General features: G+C 42.4%; 1 protein-coding gene across 1 annotated transcript; it reads right to left on the reverse strand.

Annotated features, from left to right (window-relative positions):
- Window positions 1–9,324: 9,324 nt before the first annotated feature.
- On the reverse strand, window positions 9,325–19,003 carry PXMP4 (peroxisomal membrane protein 4). The gene is made up of 4 exons (XM_035123418.2): window positions 18,733–19,003; window positions 16,718–16,780; window positions 15,690–15,888; window positions 9,325–14,197 (listed from the first exon to the last, which is right to left on the reverse strand). Exons 1-4 carry the CDS (start codon window positions 18,843–18,845, stop codon window positions 13,928–13,930), a joined length of 645 nt encoding a protein of 214 aa, XP_034979309.1. The 5' UTR covers window positions 18,846–19,003; the 3' UTR covers window positions 9,325–13,927.
- Between the last annotated feature and the right edge of the window lie 1,220 nt (window positions 19,004–20,223).

A 20,223-nucleotide genomic window follows, 5' to 3' on the forward strand; every position in this document is an offset into this window, starting at 1 on the left:
GGTGGGGCACGTGGGAGAGGAGGCGGGGTTACCGAGCGAGTTGTGAGGGGAACTTCGGCGGCTGTACAAGGAGCGTCAGTGGTGCTGCTGCTACTGCTGCTGCTGCAGCGTAAGTGCTTGTTTCTGAAGGTGCGTCCTTTGCTAGTTTTTCCCGCTTCCCTGCACCCCCAACTGCCCTGGGTTGTTCCAGCTTTCTTCTCATTTCACAGCGTTGCTCCTCCGGCTTTTCTTTGGCCCGTGAACGCTCAGGTCGGTTCCAGGCACATTTACTCGGAAGTAACGCGCGCACACACACACACACACGGTAAAGGGCGCCGCAACCCCAGAGTCGGTCACGACTGGACCATAGCTGCCAAGTTATCCCTTTTTTAAGGGATTTTCCCTTATGCTGAATAGGCTTCCTCGCGAGAAAAGGGAAAACTTGGCAGCTATGGACTGGACCTAATGGTCAGGGGTCCCTTTACAAGGATGTATGGCGTGGCAGCGTTGCCTTTCCTGCGTGCAGCGAGTTTCCCAAACTGTGGTCTGTACAGCTTTAATTTCTCATTTGGCGGGCGCTGGGGCAGAGCTTCAGGAAATATGCCTCTTTCCCCCATCCTGCCATTTCTTGCTGACTTTTACAATTCATTTTCTCCCTCAAAAACTGCTTCTGTTATGAGTGGCTTGCTTGCATTGGAACCATTGTCTGGATGCAGTTAGGCAGCAGTGAAGAACCTGTTGTCCTCCAGATCTTGCTTGACTTTAAATTCCACCATCTCTGATTATTGCCCATGTTGGCAGAGGCTGATGGAGTAGGTTGGTGTCCAACAACAACTGGAGGTCCACACATTCCCTTCCTCTGCAATAGAGCATTGGACCTAGACAGTTGTCCTTTTCCCAACAAAACACCATGACGTGGGTGATTCCTGTTATCTTCAATCCACACAACCCAAAGATTTCACGAACACTGGAACAGTGGCTTAGGGGATGGGTTAAGGCAGGCATCCCCAAACTGCGGCCCTCCAGATGTTTTGGCCTACAACTCCCATGATCCCTAGCTAAGAGGACAGGGGTCAGGGATGATGGGAATTGTAGTCCAAAACATCTGGAGGGCCAAAGTTTGGGGATGCCTGGGTTAAGGTTTGCACCAGAGCTTTGTTTTCTGGCCCTCCAAAAGTTATTATACCCTGCAGGTGTTGCCTTCTACTAAATGTGAAAATACTGTTAAAAGCACCCTGAGAGGCGTACTTGGCGTATTTGCTCCATGTTTGTAGAACTTCCACTGGAGATTTCCCATAGTCTGCATTAACAACAACAACAACAACAACAACAACAACAACAACAACAACAACAACAAATTAATACCCTGACTTTTTACCTGATGGAACTCAAGCCAACTTACAGATAAAGGTTCAGGTGCTGTAAAGTTTTATTCATCTATTAAGCAGCGTGAGATGTGTGTTTGCCCCTACATCTACATGCAGAAAGAAACTGAAGTCAATTTTGTAGCCCTGGCAAGTGAATCTGTATAATAAGTGTTCACCACATACATTCAGTTTTTATGTTGGACATGATCCTGCTAAAGTGGAGCACATTAAAACACCATTGATTTAAATGGGAAACCTGAAAACATTCAGGGATGAGTGATACGATACAGTATTTATATTTCGTCAAATCCAGATATATGCTGCCACTCTGCCAGTGGAATGGCCACTGAAACCATTATTTGCTTAGCCTGGGGTAGAGAGAAAACAACATGGAACATACAAAAATAGGAGGGAAACAATAGACACTGTGTAGAAAAGTCAAACCATATGTTTGAGTGCACCAGATTCAAGTTTTTAAAATACATGTTTAGATACACATTCATAAAACCATAATTCTGGACGGATAGGAATGAGTAATTGAACAACTACAAATTCATGAGTAGCGCAAGCAATGGTGTAAGTGTTGGCCACTTAGGTAGGACTGTAAGATAAAGTGGCTTATGCAACACAAGTAGTTGTTAAATATAAGACTGTAATGTTTTCTTTGTCATTGTATTGTATTACTATTGCAACAGTGAAAATAATTATATTATATTAATACCTCTGTTTCTGTTTCTATTATTGTCCCCTTTGAATGTTATTTCTGTGATCACCACTGTACTGCATGTACTATGCTTTTATTTCCATGAAATAGTCACCACGGCTAGAACCCTTGTGCACTCTCACTTTGGGTTAAGCCTTGTTGAAAAGGGTGACCCTGAGTAAACATGCTAGGCTCCTGCTGCACATGACAAAAAGGAAAAGAAAACGAAGCAAGCCAGCCTTTAAAAGACAGAACAGTAGAAGATAACAGTGGAACACCCACAAAATATGGTCTAGATTGTGGAGTCCCTTCCATGTGCATTGTGATGATATGGCACACAAGATTCTCGCAAAAATTGAAATATAGACTCTGGTATAATAAATGGTAGAGTGTACGTCTGATGGTGAACCGGTTCTGCTTTCATGCATAAGGCCTGATTGGCCTGTAGTGCTGGGGCCCATTCTACTATTAGGCAGAGTGAGGCAGCTGTTTCGGGCAACAGAGAGGAAGGGGGTGGAAGCAAACTGTTCCAAGAACAGAGCTAGGTGTGCCATGCTGCCTGCCCTATACCAGCCTGCTACCTTCACATGCAGAGGTGGGCACTGTTCAATTGCCAGTGCTGAACTAAAGTTCAACTTCCACTTTGATTGGTTTCCGTAGGTGCCATCTTGCTTTTTATTCAGGCAGCAAAAGTTACATAGTCTTGCATACTTTGTTTCAGCTTTTTTCTTGCAAGTGATAAACTACAGTAGTGTACTAGATAAAATAAAATGCAAATGTGTTAGACATGCTGGCATCCTGCATTGCTGAAGGGAATCAGTCTGGATCACTTTTGTGTTATGTAAGCCTTAAATGTCATGGGACAGTTTTCCTTCCCACCAAACCAAGGCTTTCAACATCAAATGCAACTTGCCATACTACTCATGCCTGAAATGGTTCGACTTATTCTGAAATGTGGTACATGGTAACTTTTTAGAGGTAGGGCTCTTGTGCTTTTTACAATTTTATGGTGAACACAAGTGCCAACCAAAGAGCTTTTCCCAGGATGGAGACAGGAAAGGAAATGTTTCACCTGCTGGATTTCTGCATGTTATAGACACAAGAGCCCTGCTTGGAGGGGCTGGAGAGGCAGCTTTATTAACTACAGTACCCCCATTGTGAGCACTTTCCTTATGAAACTGCAGCGGAGATTTTACAGGCCATCATTTCTCTTCTTCCAAAAAGAAATATGACGACCATCTTCAAATATCTAAAGGGCTGTCACATGGAAGATGGAGCAAGCTTTTCTCCTCCTCTCTGGAGGGTAGGAACCAAACCAATGACTTCAAGTTCCAAGAAAGGAGAATCCAACTAAACAAGGAAGAATTTTCTGATGGTAAGAGCTGTTTGATGGTGGACGGTGCAAGCAGAGGTTAGATGGCTGTCTGTCGTGGGTGCTCTAATTCAGGCATCCCCAAACTTCGGCCCTCCAGATGTTTTGGACTACAATTCCCATCTTCACCGACCGCTGGTCCTGTTAGCTAGGGATCATGGGAGTTGTAGGCCAAAACATCTGGAGGGCCGCAGTTTGGGGATGCCTGCTCTAATTGATATTCCTGCATTGCAGGGGACTGCACTAGATGACCCTCAGAGACCCTTCAAACTCTACAACTCTATGAGCCAGGCTAAACATAAGTTAGCAGTGTATTGTGACTGCAAAAAAGCCAATGCAATTTAGGACTTCATTGATATAAAAGTAGCTGCCAAATGAGTCAGTCAGTCTTTAATGTTTTAATCATATGTTATAACAGAAGGGTAGTCACTAGAATTATTCAAACACACAAGCCTGCAAACAAAAAGCCAATCAGATTAAACAAGAAGCTTCATGAGATTCAGTCAAATATATGAGTGTCTTTCTGTGTGTGTATATGTGTGTTTATATATTATGTGGGGCAATTTTGTTTGCATTAAGAATGGATGAGGATCTATGTATGTGTTAATCAGATCTTGATAAGAGAGCCTAATAGGTGAAATGGTTGCATTCATAAAACAGGTTTTGCACACACTAATTAGGTTTAAAACGAAACCTGTATTTCGGCTTCTCTAATACAGCCTCATGGTTGCCACATAAAGGTTGGAACTCTGGTTGGAAGCCTAGACTGCCAGCCAGAAGCAGCTAAGTTAGAACCATTCGTTTACTACTGCAGACTGGGAATAGCAAGAGAATAACAAGTCACTCCAATTCTTAAGTACTCTCAGTCCTTAGCCAAAGGAGGAACCCTAGGCAAGAGTTCAACATCAATAATTTCGTGCATTTGAGAAGATAGTTAGAGAATGTGCTAAATACTGAGTAACTCTTTCCTTGCTAATGCACTTCATGGGGCACTTTTGCTTTATGATAAATATAATGCTTTAAAGCTAGGGATGAGTTAATATGTCTGTTTCAGTTTCACATCCTTCCAATCTTCAGTTGGAATTTCTACCTGTTTTTGTTTTTAAAAAACCCCAATATCCTCATGAAAATTAATTAGCATTTTAGTACAAATTTCTCCCAATATACACATTTTAGTATGTGATTTTGTCTAATACACATTTTTACAAAGCAATTTCTCCTAATACAAGAAGAAGAAGAAGAAGAAGAAGAAGAAGAAGAAGAAGAAGAAGAAGAAGAAGAAGAAGAAGAAGAGAAGTAGTAGTAGTAGTAGTAGTTTGGACTTGATATCCCGCCTTTCACTCCCCTTAAGGAATCTGAAAGCGGCTAACAATCTCCTTTCCCTTCCTCCCCCACAACAAACACTCTGTGAGGCTGAGAGACTTCAGAGAAGTGTGACTAGCCCAAGGTCACCCAGCAGCTGCATGTGGAGGAGCGGAGACGTGAATCCGGTTCACCAGATTACAAGTGTAATCTCTTAACCACTGCACCACACTGGTGCTCTCCGCATTTTTATATATAATTTTCACAAATATATACATTTCTATGCACTTTACCCTTCTAGGTGCATTTTTGTATAATTACTTGGCTGGAGAACTGCACTGCAAAATTGGGAGAAGTGCAAATTTCTAAGGATGGTTGTGTTTCGGCTTGTGTTTTGTTTTGGAAAGTGTCAATTAGGTAGGTCTCCCTTTAAGTGTGAACTGAACTGAAGGTCTTCCCCATCCCCACTTAAAGCTTTGTGATCAGCAAGGAGGACAGTATTTGAAAGGTAAGGCTGGTGGTAGAGTGGGTTCATCATGGCGCAGTCATGGGTGCTAACCCTGGTTATTCCACCCTCTTTTTGCACAGTCCTGGGGATACCACTTAGGATTCCCACCTTTACCATGGCAGATGCTTTTGCATTGTCATATGGGTAAAGCAGCTTATGTCAAAATGATGTTGAAAACTACTTCCCGGTGTCTGTGTTGACAACCCTCTTTCAATTGGCAGAGTGAGCTTTGGGCAATTTCATGAAGTCAGAAGTGCTGGCATCTCCATGAAGATGAAGCACCATCTCTATTAGCTTCTGGGGCAACTACTGTGCATTTCTTTCCCTTGTAGTGAGTGCGTGGATAAATCTGCTTGTCCGTATTAGTAAAGGAAATATTTACACACCCCAACCATGTTCTTTTCACTCCTCTGTTGCATCATCTGTTCCCTCTTTGCATTTGCTGTGCCAGACCCTCATCCACACTTAGATGCAGCAGCATAGGAGATGCATCATTGTAGTGCATTCCCGCATGGCTTTCAGGTGCATACAAATGAGTCGGCGCATGGATGGGGCTGTGTAATCCCCCCACCCCCAAAATTTACAGGGTTCTGTTACTCTCACATAGCCTACATCACAAAGACTGTGTACACACCATACACTTAAAGCATGACTTCCTCCATTGAATCCTGGGAAATGTAGTTTGTTAATGTGCTGGGCATTGGCTCTGAGAGGTAAACTACAGCTCCCAGGATTCTTTGAGGGGAAACAGTGTGCTTTATATGCAAGATATGTATGCAGCCAGAGAAAAAACTCCTGTGCCACTGTCATGATGTGAAAGGCTCCGTCTTACTAATTCCTGGCAGAGATCTTTTTGTTTCTGTATTCTATCCCCGTACTGCTGATGCTAAAATATATATACTGTACTGTGTTAAAATTGCAGAGAGAAAAGCTTGGTGGTTTTTATGGTTCTGGGGAACTATAGTTTGAGATGGGTATTTACCTTCATTTAGTGGAAGGTTGCTATACTTTACAAATGCCAAATCGAATACTAACGTTACTGTAACATTGCAAACTGAGCAACAGTTAGACCAGATGGAAGCAGTCTGTGGTTTGATTCACGCACCACCCCACCCCACCCCCAATCTGTGAGAAAGTAGGGCAGTTTGTGGTAGTTCTGCTCCCCCTTCCCCCATGGAGACTCTACAGCTCTCTTAGTGGGCAGTTTTTGGACACAGCTGCTGCACCAGCTGTTCCTCCTACTGTCACAAAAGATTTTTTTTTTTATAGCAAGGCGATGATCCCCATTGGCAGGGAGCTCAGAAATGCCAAATGGAATTAAAAAGTTTAATTTCCAATCCGTGGAGTAAGTTTATTCAGGGTGAACAGATCCGCTTAACCCCCACCCCCACCTCCATCCCCAAGGGTAGCCAGACAGTCCACCAGCCTGTCCACTTCAGGGGAACGGAGGTTGTTCCTCTTTAACATCGCACAGTTCTGTTGCTTGAAAGGTGGTTAAAAGCAGTGTTTAAGAGTGCAGTGCAAATTATGCAGACTCTGGAAAGGATACCCGCACACCCAAAAGAGGGAACATTCAGGCCTGGATTTTCAACTTTCAATATTAATCTGTATTTCAATCTAACATAACAAGATGATGTACCTTCTGTTTAAAGGTTGTAGAAGGGGTGGGGTGGGGACAACAACAGAGGTGACATTTACATGAACAAAGCCAATCCTTGCTAGGTACTTCTGGGGAGGGGGGGTTCTTCAGAACTAACTGCCTTTACTGTTGTTCAAGAATGTGTTTCTAAAAAAGAAAAGAATACAAAACTCAGTCTCAGCTTCAGTACAGCAACCCACCAGAGATCCTCCCCCAGTTCACATATACACTTCTTTCCCCAAGACATCTCATTCGAGAAGTAGCTTGCACAAAGCCAGGGTTCCCAATGCTTATTGGCGCTTCTCGTACTAAAGCGAACCCGTCGTCATGACTCTGAATAGCCTACACAAGGCATGTAGGGCTCCTATCAGCAGCTACAGAGTCATGACCAATTAACTAATTTCAGTTTAGTGCTAGGTGTTCAGGCTGGGCATTACTCTGTTCCTCCTAAATGGATTGAGGCATATTGGGAAAGGCCTCTCTGTTTTCTTTACCAAATCAACAATTCAAGAGCAGCATGACCTAATGTCTGTCACCATCTCATTTTTATTTCTCAGTTTCTTTGCAAGCAGAAGTGAAACAAACTGCTTAGAAACCATTGAGGACAAACTGGATGTTATGTACACAGATACAGGTAACTTCCCATCATATAGAGAGATAGGTAGTATAGGAATGATGTAATGTTGAGTAGGGAGGATGTTTAACCCTTCTGTGTGCTGGCTGTTTTTCTGGCGCCTCCCCTCCTTCCCCACATGGATGTCAAACTCTTTTCTGTCATGGTTGGGGTGGGGGGAGCAGAGGAGAGATACAGCAAGTATGGGAAAGAGGCACACTCAAGTTTGCAGCCTCCTGAAGCTGCTTCTTACTTCAGTAGGAAGAAAATACACAGAGGAGAATGTTACATACATCTGTATATAATGCTTAGTACAGCTATTAAAATGATTCTTTGGAGATCAGAGATCTCTCCACAAGTTAATGTTTGAAGTACATATTTGCCTTCTCTCTCGTCTTTTCTACAATGCAAAAAACATGTTCTGGGGAGCCGGGGCAAGTCAGGGCTTCCCCTAGACAAGATGAAAGAAGATGCTGTATTAATTAGTACCCAACATTTATTAATAAGTACCCAACATGGTTCCATAGTGTGGCACAGCTCCTTAAAATGGCAACGTGTAACATAACAGGTCATTAGCCCTCAAGATCTTATTCCATTGTGGCCTTTTTGTGATAGCTGTGACAATATGTTTCAGCAACTGGTTTGGCTAGGATTAGCTGGTCAGCTTTGTGAACGACAAAATTCTGAATTATTGAATGGTCTTTAAACTAAAATTAAATAACAATAATACTTCTATTCATAAGCCTTTTAAGTGCCACCCTTGCCACTAGAACCAAGGTAGTCAAAAATACCAGGACAGACACCAGTATACTTTCAACATCCATATGGTTTAACCCATGACTGTATTTTCTATGATAATATGAAATAATGGATAATAGCAACATTAATTACTTGTTTATAATTAATCATTTCCATGTTGTTAAGAAGATGAATTTAATTAAGCTGCAGCTTAATTAACAGTATAAACCATTTAGAGCAGAGGTACACAACATGGTCAGTGTGCAAGGCCACACTGCCAATGTAGCCATGACTTGGACAGCTGCAGCTAATATGCATATTTAATTGCTCCCCATAATTTGCATATCATTTTAATGAAGCTGGCAGATGCCAAATTACAGTTGACAGGCATGTTACACTTGTGCAAGATCCTTATACTGAAATTATTATTTCTTTTAGTGTGAAAAGCTTAAGTAAACTTAGTAAAATTTTGATATTACAGACTAAGGATTCTAGAAATATATGCATGTAGGCTTATTTTTAAAATCACCTTTTCTGCCCAGTATCTTAGTGATCTCCATCACATTTGCAAACTTAGCTTTACAGTACATTCTTAAGGAACAGAAACATCTAGTCAGATTGCAAGGTGTTCTCACAAGCTGCGTGTCGGATCCCTATAAAATAGGTTAAAATGAGAAAAAACACATTATACAGAAGTGCATCTTAAAGCAGATATTTTGCATTTAATTTGTTTCCATATACTTCAGTATCAAACCACAGGTGTGGCATAGCTGTGTTGGCAGCTAGACCTTACTAATTAACAAGTTAATTTTCTACAACATTTTGTTACAAGTACATAGTGGTTTATTTGAATCAGTCTGGACAATCTGCTACTTTAACTGTATGTTTCAATGCATCCACTATTGCCTGAAAAAACTCAAGTCAACGTTTCAGTCTGTTACAAATGTACATTCTGTTATCTTTTAGGAAATTCTGCTTTGTCGCTCGCCAAATATTGTATTGCACACCTAAGTCTCCAAACACTCAACAGATCTCTTGGTGTATCAGAGTCAGTGATATTTTTCTAGAAAAAGAGGTGCTGGAACTCACCATGAACTCATCTCCTTTGTTACAGGTAGGTAGCCGTGTTGGTCTGAGTCGAAGCAAAATAAAAAAATTCCTTCAGTAGCACCTTAAAGACCAACTAAGTTTATATTTTGGTATGAGCTTTTGGGTGTATCTGAAGAAGTGTGCATGCACACGAAAGCTCATACCAAAATATAAACTTAGTTGGTCTTTAAGGTGCTACTGAAGGAATTTTTTTTATTTCATCTCCTTTGTTCTCTTATAATGGCAATGGCACCCACATGAGAGGTGCCTGACCTGAGTTCTGGTGAGTTCCAGTTGTAAAAAAATCCCTGGTCAGAACCCACACATTTCCAAATAATAGGATTTAAGACTTTCTGTATGATTTATGAACCCAGCAAGCCAAACTGAATGCCATGCCCATTTTCATATGTTGCTTGTATGAGAACTACTGGCTGTGAGGATGGCATAACTTGCCAGGAAGAATCACTTGTATGTGGAATGATTCTTAAGGTTTTCAGCAGTTTTGGCTTCATAGAAAGAAGTGTAGTTGGAATTCATCCTCTCTGGATGTCTTCTGATCTTACTTTTGCTGTTAAAAACTTAACACAGAGAACAGCATCAGGCTGCTTTACCAGAAGGCAGGAAGAGAATTAATGTAGTATGTAGCACCACGGATAGGAAGATAGTCTGTGCCAGGTAAAGGTAGTTACAACAAATAATATTTTTACAAGGCAAAAGTAGAAATGTGCAATTAGTCACCACCACATTCTTGAAAAGCAAAGCCTGCAGTTATGTAGTCAAACGATCTAGTTTTTACGCAGCATGTCATATCAAACACAGGTAAAAGGTAAAGGACCTCTGGACGGTTAAGTCCAGTCAAATTTGACTGTGGGGTGTGGCACTTATCTCTGCTTTCAGGGTGAGAGGCTTTCAGCATTTGTCCACGGACAGCTTTGCGGGTCATGTGGCCAGCATGACTAAACCACTTCTAGTGCAACAAAACACTGTGATAGAGTGCACAGAAACGTCATTTACCTTCCCGCCACAGCGGTACCGATTTATCTACTCACACTGTTATGCTTTCGAACTGCTAGGTTGGCAGGAGCTGGGACAGAGCAATGGGAGCTCACCCCATCGTGCGAATTTGAACTGCTGACCTTACGATTGGCAAGCCCAGGACACTTGGTGGTTTAGACCACAGCGCCACAAGCATTCCTATCAAACACAACACCTACATGAGTGTAGATGAAGAGAGCTAGGACAAGATTCACCTAAGGAGCCCTGTCAATAGAAATCTGCACAATGATTTTGCTTGCGCAATGGGATTCCCCCACTCCTGACATGCCCCCCCGAAATTGGTTCTGGGGGTGTCAGGAGAAACCACAGAACAGAGAGGGGTCATTCGAACTGGCAAACTAAATGCAACAGTAAATGTTGGCATACATTTCCCTCTGACAAAATTCCAGGTGTGAAGTGGCTCTTGCTGTTTACCAATCTAAATGATTCAGAAAACAGCAGTAAGGTGTGGGGAAGCACATTCACCCACATGAATGTATGTATATGTATTTCACAAAAAGGCACTTATTTCCTACTAATCCTGCCTAAGGAAATCACAGCAGTATGCACTAAAAATAGTAAACAAATTAAACAACAAAACAGGCTCTTGGCATTGTCAAGGAGTCACTGGTTCTATTTAATTTGTTGTTGTAAATATCTGTTGCAGATGTCTACAAATCAAGACCTCCAAATATATGTTAGGAAGCCTATTGTAAATAAATTTTATGAAACAAGTCAGCAGTGTTATTAATGGAGGAGAAACAATACCTTATTGTAGTTCCAGGTTTTTAGAGGACTTGAATTAAGAATAAATACAGGACCATAAATACATGGGGTTTTTAACTTTTCTTTTTTGTAATTTGAGCTCAACATTATATTTCCCTAAACTTTTAGACTGGCGCAGCTATTTACTTATTTCAATTTCCCTCCACTCCTTGAAATAATTAAGTAGTCTGCATGGCATTTGTAGATGTTCCTTGCACTATTTCATTACACCGTGGAAGCAGTGTTATTCATGCACAATAGTTATGGCAAATCAGATTAGGGATAGACATTTCCCCAGCATTGGGAACCAAGATCTCCTCTTGAACAAAATACAAAAGAGCTGAGCCTTGATTAAGAAGCTACAATTGAGCTGTTGTAAACACATATGCATGTCTGTTTTGATCTTCAGAGTGGGGATGGTTGGGAGTTGCTTAATTTTGATGTGACGGGCTGCTTGGGAGGTGGATTTTCAAACCGTCTCCTTATTCCTGTTTGTGTTTCTTTCTTATTAGCATGAAAACCAAACAGAACACTTAGCTTGCCAAACAATACAATCTGGAAGGGTGAGGAATGGAACCTATGTATCCAAGAGTCTTCAGACAGACCCATTACTTCTAGTTCACTTCCCTAGCACACACTGGCATTGTTCAATCACATTAGTGGCAGAAGGGATTCGACCTCACCAATCGAGCTATAGGAACAGTGGTGGATGTTAAATGCTGCTTAAAATTATTCCAGCTACCTCCCTGGGAAATTGACTGACTTTGTAGCATAGCATTCTATCCTTACACAGCAGGAGAGCAATCTTTAAAAAGCACAGTTAATTGCCACGGACAGATATGTAAAGGGTGCTGCTGTGGTGGGACCACAGTTTGATGTGTTTTATGGCAGTTTTGTGCTCTGAACTGCAGACAGATAAGAGACTCAGACAGTTTGCTAGAAGAGCTTAGTATTAGCGTTCTGGGGACAGGAGGGCAGCAGAAGTTATATGTAAATTAAGGAAATATACTGCAGGCACTGTTACGATTATGCTGACACTCTAGTTTGCAACAGCTACTGTACTGTCTGTTGGTTTTTTTGGGGGGGGAGTGTGTGTGTTAGAAGATTGTGCCTTTGCATCTAAGCAACCAAATGTTGGGGAGAGACTGGAATAGCTCAAAACATTGTTACTGCTTAAAATATCAATAATGTTCTGAAGGTGTTTGGTGGGTTTGTTCTTTCATATATCTGACTTGATGGGATGGGGAATTTGAGGGGGGTGTTTGCAGGAGCTTTTACATATGGTATTAAAGATTCAGGAGAACAGAAGGTGGCAGCTCACACACCAGATCAAGACAGATGCTCACGGAAACAAGCTGATACATTGGTACCAAACAAGCAAACCACTGAAAGATGTGACAAAAGAACAAGAAGCACACACCAGTGTTGTGGCCCTATAAGTTTTTCTTTAAAATACACTTCTCCAACTGACAGGGCTAAATAATAAACCACCACAAGTGAATTACCAAACAATGATAAATAAAAAAAATCAATGACAATACCCCAAGTGAAAAAACAAAACATTCACTGTGTTCTTTACCCAGCATTTCCCCATTGCCTATGTATATTTAATTCATAACTCAAGTGCTTTTCTCCCCATCCTGTGCAAAACTAGCACAAAAAGAGCTGCCACTGCAAGCCCAGGGGATTAGGCTGCAAGACTTTATGTCACTTTCCTATAATTGTGCTATAATCATTGGCTTACCTTATATTTAACATTTTCTGATAAGGCAGTGTCATAAAAGCAACACCCTCAACAATCCATTGGCATCTTTGCTTCTATGACAGCAGATGCTTGATCAGATACATTTTAATCAAAGGACTATTTACATAGAGTTACCACATTTTGCCAACTGCAACAACAGTTGTAGACGTGTTTAGTTGCATCCTCTGTTCCAACTAGAAGAGGTTAGGGACAAAGAAAACTATTCAGGTATTTATACGACTAACAGTGAAGACGTCAAAATAGAAGCAAATCACTCATCTGCCACTGTATCTACCCTTTCACCAATCCATCTACTCCATTTTTTCTTTTGTTTCATAGCTTTCTCTAGACTGTAAGTCTAGAGGAATGAACCACAACTCTTTGAATAAATCTTGGCATTTATCTAAGTCATTGATGATGAAATTTTGAAATAGGCCCATTGCACTGCAGAGTACATCCCGTGCCTGCAGTAAAGCCTCTCTTAGTTGCTCAACTCCACCCCCCTGCTTTTTAGTCATCTTTTTCTAAATGCAATTTTAATGGTTTTATGTTGTTATAGGTGGTTAATGTAAGAAAGATGAATAAACAAACAAACATGCATATAGGAAGTAAAGTTTCCCAGACAAAGATTCTAAACTTGAACTTCATGTAGTATTTACTATGATGAGAATGAACCTATTTCTTCTATGGCTAACTGAGGAAGCAGCGAAGGATGTATTGCATATATGTAGGCAGAAAGTTACCTATGGCACCTGGTATTTCAGTATTAAAGAAAATATTTTCACCGTATTTTCTCAAGTTTTAAGATCAGTGCATTTATAGTGCATTTTGTTCCAGCTGAAAAGGAAACTGGGCCTCTTACAGACAAGAGGAACTTACAAAAAGATTACAAAATGGTTTGCTTGAAATATGGCCTTTTCAAGCTCTAACCAGAGAAACCAGAAGCCTACACAGAACAACGTGGCCAGACCCATGTAGAGATCAACATCCAATGATAATGATTTTCAGTGAAGTGTGTTCAAATAAAAGCATAAAAGCCCTGCTGTTGGAATGTGCCATTACTAAAAGATCTTTCAAGACTGATTGGTAGCAGGTCTTTTGTTATAGACAAGAAAGTCAGAAACATCATGCCAGACATTACTGTCATCATACAGGTAGGTCATGGATGATTGCAATGATGGCTGTAGAGTGTGTCGGTGGTACTCAAAGAGCCAGAGAACAATCCCCCAAACCAGAGCAGCAAAGAGTGGAAAGGGATCTTGTTTTGGCTCTGGGATGTAACCTTTCTCCACTGCCAGTCGGGACAAGCCAAACAGGATACGAGACAATAGGTACATGTTTATCTGTAGGGGGAAATTGTAAACAAATATTAGGCAAGGAACATATCTAGAAAGTGATTATTTCAAACAGTCCTCAATTTAGGCCAGGGGTCCCCAAGCTTACCCGGCTTTGGGCCGTATGCCCGCCGCGCCGATTGCGTGGTGGGCCGGAGGGTGGGGGAGCACGCAGCTGTGCGCGCCCATGTGCATATGCTATTTCTGGCACACTCCCGACCTGGAAAGCGCCGGAAATAGCTTGTGTGCATGTGCAGAAGCCTCCTCCGACCTGGAAGTACATCGGAAATGACGCTTGCGTGTGCGCACAAGCTATTTCCGTCGCTTTTCCGGGTTGGAAGTTGACAGCCGCGCCGCGCCGGTAAGAGCCAGGGGCCACATAAAAGAGCATTGGGGACCGTATGTGGCCCCCGGGCCATAGTCTGGGGACCCCTGATTTAGGCAATCAACAAGTTGGTTTTATGTCAAATCATTTTTTAAAACATATTAATGCTTTTGTAGTCTCTCAGCTGGGCTGTTTGCCATTTTTAGCAACAGCATTTGATCGAGCATTGCAAAATTTAGTTGCTTGAAAAAATAATTTGTGTGCTCAGTTGAAAGATTACTATTTTCAAAGCTGATGCAGAGAAACAAAAAGATACTTAGAGACCCTAGTCTTTTCATACTGGGGGGGGGGGGGAAGTCCCCACTGTAGCTTTCTGTAGAACCTCTTCCCACTGAAGCTTTCTAATTCTGTGAAACATTAAAAATATCACTAACTGCACTTTCAAAGGCAAACCATTTCACCAGGAAGAAGCAATATGTTGAGCTAGATGGGTCACTGGCGCACCAGTTAAAGCAATGCTTATATTTACTGTAATTAAAAACCTGATCAAAACAGGCAGCTGAAAGAAGCAGAAACTGGTGATGGGACCGAATTAATAAAATTCTGAGCTAAAACAACCTTTTCCCTCCATTTCATAGAGCATGAGTAAGCAAACTAAGGCCCGGGGGCCGGATCCGGCCCAATCGCCTTCTAAATCCGGCCCACGGACAGTCTGGGAATCAGCATGTTTTAACATAAGTAGAAAGTGTCCTTTTATTTAAAATGCATCTCTGGGTTATTTGTGGGGCCTGCCTGGTCTTTTTACATGAGTAGAATGTGTGCTTTTATTTAAAATACATCTCTGGGTTATTTGTGGAGCATAGGAATTTGTTCAATTCCCCCCCCCAAAAAATATAGTCCAGCGCCCCGCCCCCCCCCAAGGCCTGAGGGACAGTGGACCAGCCCCCTGATGAAAAAGTTTGCTGACCCCTGCTATAGAGCACCTTGGTGAGTGAAAGATGCAGAAGTGTTGGGGCACAGTTATTTTATTGTCCTCAAGTTTTAACTTGAAGGGCAGTTAAATTCAGTAAAGGACCAGTCATATGAAGCAGCCTGGATCACTAACATCACTTGTTTTTCATTTTGCATCAGATGGGCAGCAGTATAAACCCAGAAGCACACACCACCATCACTTACCTGGCTGTTAATATTGTTATTTTCTCCAAACACCAACCAGCCCCCAATGCAGGCTGCGAGGAAAGAGTGAAATGGGATCTTCTTTCCTTGCATTCGCGACTGTAGGGCCAACAGGCCCTTGTATGTGAATACAAAGTATGCCAGGTTTCTGGAATGAGTGTAAGTGGCACGAACAATTGCTTTCAATTTCTCCCTTAAACTAAGAGAGAGAAAAGGAAGACCTGTTATTACAGATAGTACACTCTTCAACTAAAAGAGAAGTGAATAAAAATTAATTACTAAGTTGTAACCTATGAGCTACTTCAGAAAGTCACAGTGATCATTTATCCCAGTTTCAGAAAGCAATAAAATCTAAAGACAGATTAGCCAATCTATTAATAATTAAATTAATAGGGGCATGAATAGATTCCATAGTAAATTTACAGATTTGATCTATCTTAATGTTTCAGAAACATCTAGTGACCAATCCTATGCATGTTTACTCAGTAGAAACACTTCACCTTGAATTAATGGGACTTACTTCCAGGTAAATGTGACATAATGGCAGCCTAAGAAGGGGCACAACCAAGACTTTCTTCCCAGTAAACATGCTGTGCTGTTGCGCTGTCATCCTAAACCTGCCTTCTGAGCGCATATTCATAGGATAGCACTAAACATGCCATTTGTAGTCTTTAATTAAAAATAAAGAAGATGACTATTCATTAACACCAAGAAGACATGTATTGTAAGTCTCCTTGTATTCTAATCCAGTTGCTCTACTCCAAAGAAATGCAGAGAGAGAAAGCATGTTCTATTTTTTGTTGGAATGGTTTTTAGTTGTTTTTATAAATGTAAGATTGTACAGTTATAATTGATTCTGGGACCTTACGGTGAATAAATCTTATAAATAAATAAGGAGGATCCTGTTTCACTGGGTTCAATATGCACAGAAGACAATAGCTGTACTGAACCTTATCAATTCACAGTTTTATAAAGAAATAATCACACACGCACATACATATGAAAAAGAAAGGGAGTGATAAATATACCTTCCACTCCTGAAGAGAAATGTCATCACTAAAGCATGGGGGGCACGTATTTTTGCTCCATACCTGGCAAAAGGAAAGAAGATAATAAACTGTGCACACATGTACGGTACAAGTGTTGTTTTGAATCAAGTTATTGCCCAGTGCTTTTTTTCCTTTAAAAAAATGTTAATGGGTACTCTCATTTAGATTCAAGAAAATCACAATTTTATACAGTAGTTCAAATCGGGGAAAATAAATACAGTCTATGGACAAAAGTACAAAGATTCTCAAAATGTTTAGGGGTATGCGTACTCCTGCGTCATCGTCCCCCCCAAAAAACAAAAAACACTGCATTTGTCTTATTAGCCATAAAGTAGTTAATTTTTCAGAGAACCATTTATTTATGCCCGCATGAGATGTGCAGGTATGCAGATTACACTAATGGCAGCTCAGTTCACTTTACAGCCTTTAGCCTTCCAGAAGTTGCTGGCCTAAAACTCTCTTGTCATCTTGTAATTCCTGGCCATCCATGCAGGCTGAGGCTGATGGCAGCTGGAGTTCATCAATATCTCAAAGACCCTCGCTTTACACGTAACTCCACTCTGTATGTAAACCTGATTTTAGATATGTGTGTAAAGTAGAAAGCAACATGATTCGGCAACAAATCACTTTTGAGGTATTAAATATATTTCGACAGTATTAGTTTATTGGCTATGGCCTATGTTGATTGGTTGTGGCTCCTGTTGTAGAAATAGTTTTGGATTAGCATGTTTAAGCCACACCTTGGCATTTAAGAAAAAGAACATAGCAAGGGTGTGGTTTACACATACTAATCCAAACCTATTTCTACAATAGGAGGCATCATGGATTTAATATTGAATAACTCAACTTTGATTTCAGGTCACTGGAAAAACAACCATAAATCCAGGTTTTGGCTTCAACTGAAGTGAACTGCATTGCAGAAAATTAAAGAGACATGGTAAATTTATTTATTTACTACTGTTGTGGACTTTTCCTATTATTGTTTTAACTTTTTTATAAACCGCTTCGAGGTTCCCCCCTACAATCAAGTGGTGTAAACATTTTATGGAACCGTAATAAAAGGTAAAGGTAAAGGGACCCCTGACCATTAGGTCCAGTCGTGACCGACTCTGGGGTTGCGCGCTCATCTCGCATTATTGGCCGAGGGAGGCGGCGTATAGCTTCCAGGTCATGTGGCCAGAATGACAAAGCCGCTTCTGGCAAACCAGAGCAGCACATGGAAACGCCGTTTACCTTCCCGCTGTAGCGGTTCCTATTTATCTACTTGCATTTTTGACATGCTTTCGAACTGCTAGGTTGGCAGGAGCTGGGACCAATCAAGTGGTGTAAACATTTTATGGAACCGTAATAAAATAAACAAATAGCTGGCAGTCATATCTACTGCCATAGGAGGACACTCCTAGGGACCGTGGGGTTCCTTTGCCCCCCCTGAAATATTTCAGGGGGCCGCCTCCCCAAGTTGATGGTCAATGCCATTCACACGGTGTGCGTGCGCCTTGTCCTTGTAATCGATTATGTGGGGCGGGGCTTACCTGCCCCTTCTCCCCAATATTTTAATTCAAGTTGGCACGCTTGTCTACTGCCACCTCGTCAAAGACGTGGCTGTCAATCTTCTCAGAGAAAGACTCGTCCACTATGAGATACCGTAGTTAATTTTGCTTAGCCAGAAAGAAAGAGAGCCTTCATTCCCACCACCACCACCACCACCACACACACGAATCGAGTTTGCTTGTTTCTAACACTGACGGAGACGGCATTCCCCGTGGAAAAGGCTTTTTGGAGAGAGTCCTTTGCCCCCAGCTGGTGGTTTGCAGACTACCCGGGAGGCTTTCCCAGCCGGGGTTCGTTTCCACCCTCAGAGCTCCTCGTTGGAGCGGCGCCCGCCCAAAGGCTCCGCCCACGGCCGACACGGGAGCCCCTCAGCCTCCTTTCCCGGACTAGGGATGCGGTGGGTGGGGGAAAGGAGAGACGGTCCCTCTCCAGCCAGGGCTTACACTGCTCCGTTACGGAAGCCCTTGACGACGGCCAACGCCGCCTGGTATCTACGCTGCTGCAGCAGGGAGTTGACTGTGTAGAGCAGGGTCCGCAACATCGTCTCGCCCCCCATGGCCGAAGAATCTCTCGCTCTCTCCCTTCTCTCTCGCGCTCACACACCGATCCCGGCACTTTCGCAACCCGATGAGACGATTTGCCTAGAGCACCGAATGCATGGAAATGGAGCTTGAGCAAAGAGCGTCCGTGTGGAAAACTCAACCCCACGCACTACAGTTCCGCCCAACCGGGGGAAAGGCAACCAGCAGGCGCAAAACGCAGGGCGGGGCGAGTTCTGTGGGCTTCTTTCCGTTCACTCACTGGTCCGGTTAGGGCGAACGGGGCGGTGCCGCACCAACCTCACTTTGCCCTCAGGCAACCTTCGCTTGTACGTCTTCTTGCTTACAACCTGTCAGGTGGTGGCTTTCCTTCTCATCGGCTCTGGCTCCACCTACCGTTGGGTCTCTGCTTTCTCCATTACCAATCCCAAATGGGCATCAGCCCCCACTGCGTTTCCTTTTTTTCTATTTTACACAGCGCTACTGGGATACGATTCTGTGTACAAGGTTGTCGTAAGTGACTCCCAGGCTAATCTCCCCCATATCTGTGATAGAATAACTGTGAACATTATTTTCACTTGCAGCACATTTTCAAAAACTTCGAGAACTACCTTCTTACACACATAGTAAGACTACTGCTTTTGAAAGAGCACAAACTCTTGATTTTGCTCCTGCATTTTTAATTTATTTTATAGGTGTAGACGGTGTGGAGCCAAATCACATTTGCAATGCAGTTCTGGATTTCTCTGTGCTCTCCTATGAGCACTATTTCATCCATCTGTATTTCCATCTCCTCTGGAGATAGGATAGTGCGCATTAACTTGCCTGCACCAGCACAGCCATCAGGAGGACCAACCGCATGAATCTCCCCCATTGGGGAGTGAAATCAAACTGTTGGAAGGTTTCAGAACCTTCAATAGCTGTAGAGACCAATACAGGAGACATGTTTTGATGCAGCTGAGGCAAATGAAGGCATCTGGTTGTGCTTCTGCACTTACACCCTGGCATCTCTTCTCTTTGCACCCCTCCCAGCAGTCATTCCTCCTGTGGTCCTGCTATGGATGCATGACCTGACTCTGTGTCTCCAGGCATTGCGGTTGTCTGCAAGGGATTCCCACACAGCAGGGTTGATGTTGCCAGCCTTCATGTCACATTTCCAGACATCTTTGTAATACAGAGTTGGTCTGCCAACAGGCCTAGTGCCTGAAACGAGGTTCCCAATATAAAGATTCCCATCCTTAAGGATCCCGCATCTTCCGTTCTGTGAACATGACTAAGCCAGCCTAGACGTCGATAAGACAGGAGTGTGAACATGCTTGGGAATGTGGGCTTGGAAGAGCACATCTCTGTTTGAGACTCTGTCCTGCCATGTGTCCATAGCTGCCAAGTTATCCC

Source organism: Zootoca vivipara, chromosome 7, assembly GCF_963506605.1.
Source record: "Zootoca vivipara chromosome 7, rZooViv1.1, whole genome shotgun sequence".
In the NCBI taxonomy this organism is placed as follows: Eukaryota; Metazoa; Chordata; class Lepidosauria; order Squamata; family Lacertidae; genus Zootoca; species Zootoca vivipara.

Bases quoted from the DNA above. Each gene is read 5' to 3' on its own strand.
- PXMP4 (XM_035123418.2), bottom strand. From the start codon at position 18,845: ATGGGGGGCGAGACGATGTTGCGGACCCTGCTCTACACAGTCAACTCC. The intron at 15,889-16,717 runs GTATATTTATCA...TCTCTCTCTTAG, and splicing joins TTTCTCTTCAGGAGTGGAAG to TTTAAGGGAGAAATTGAAAG. The intron at 14,198-15,689 runs GTAAGTGATGGT...TTCCCCCTACAG, and splicing joins ATAACAATATTAACAGCCAG to ATAAACATGTACCTATTGTC.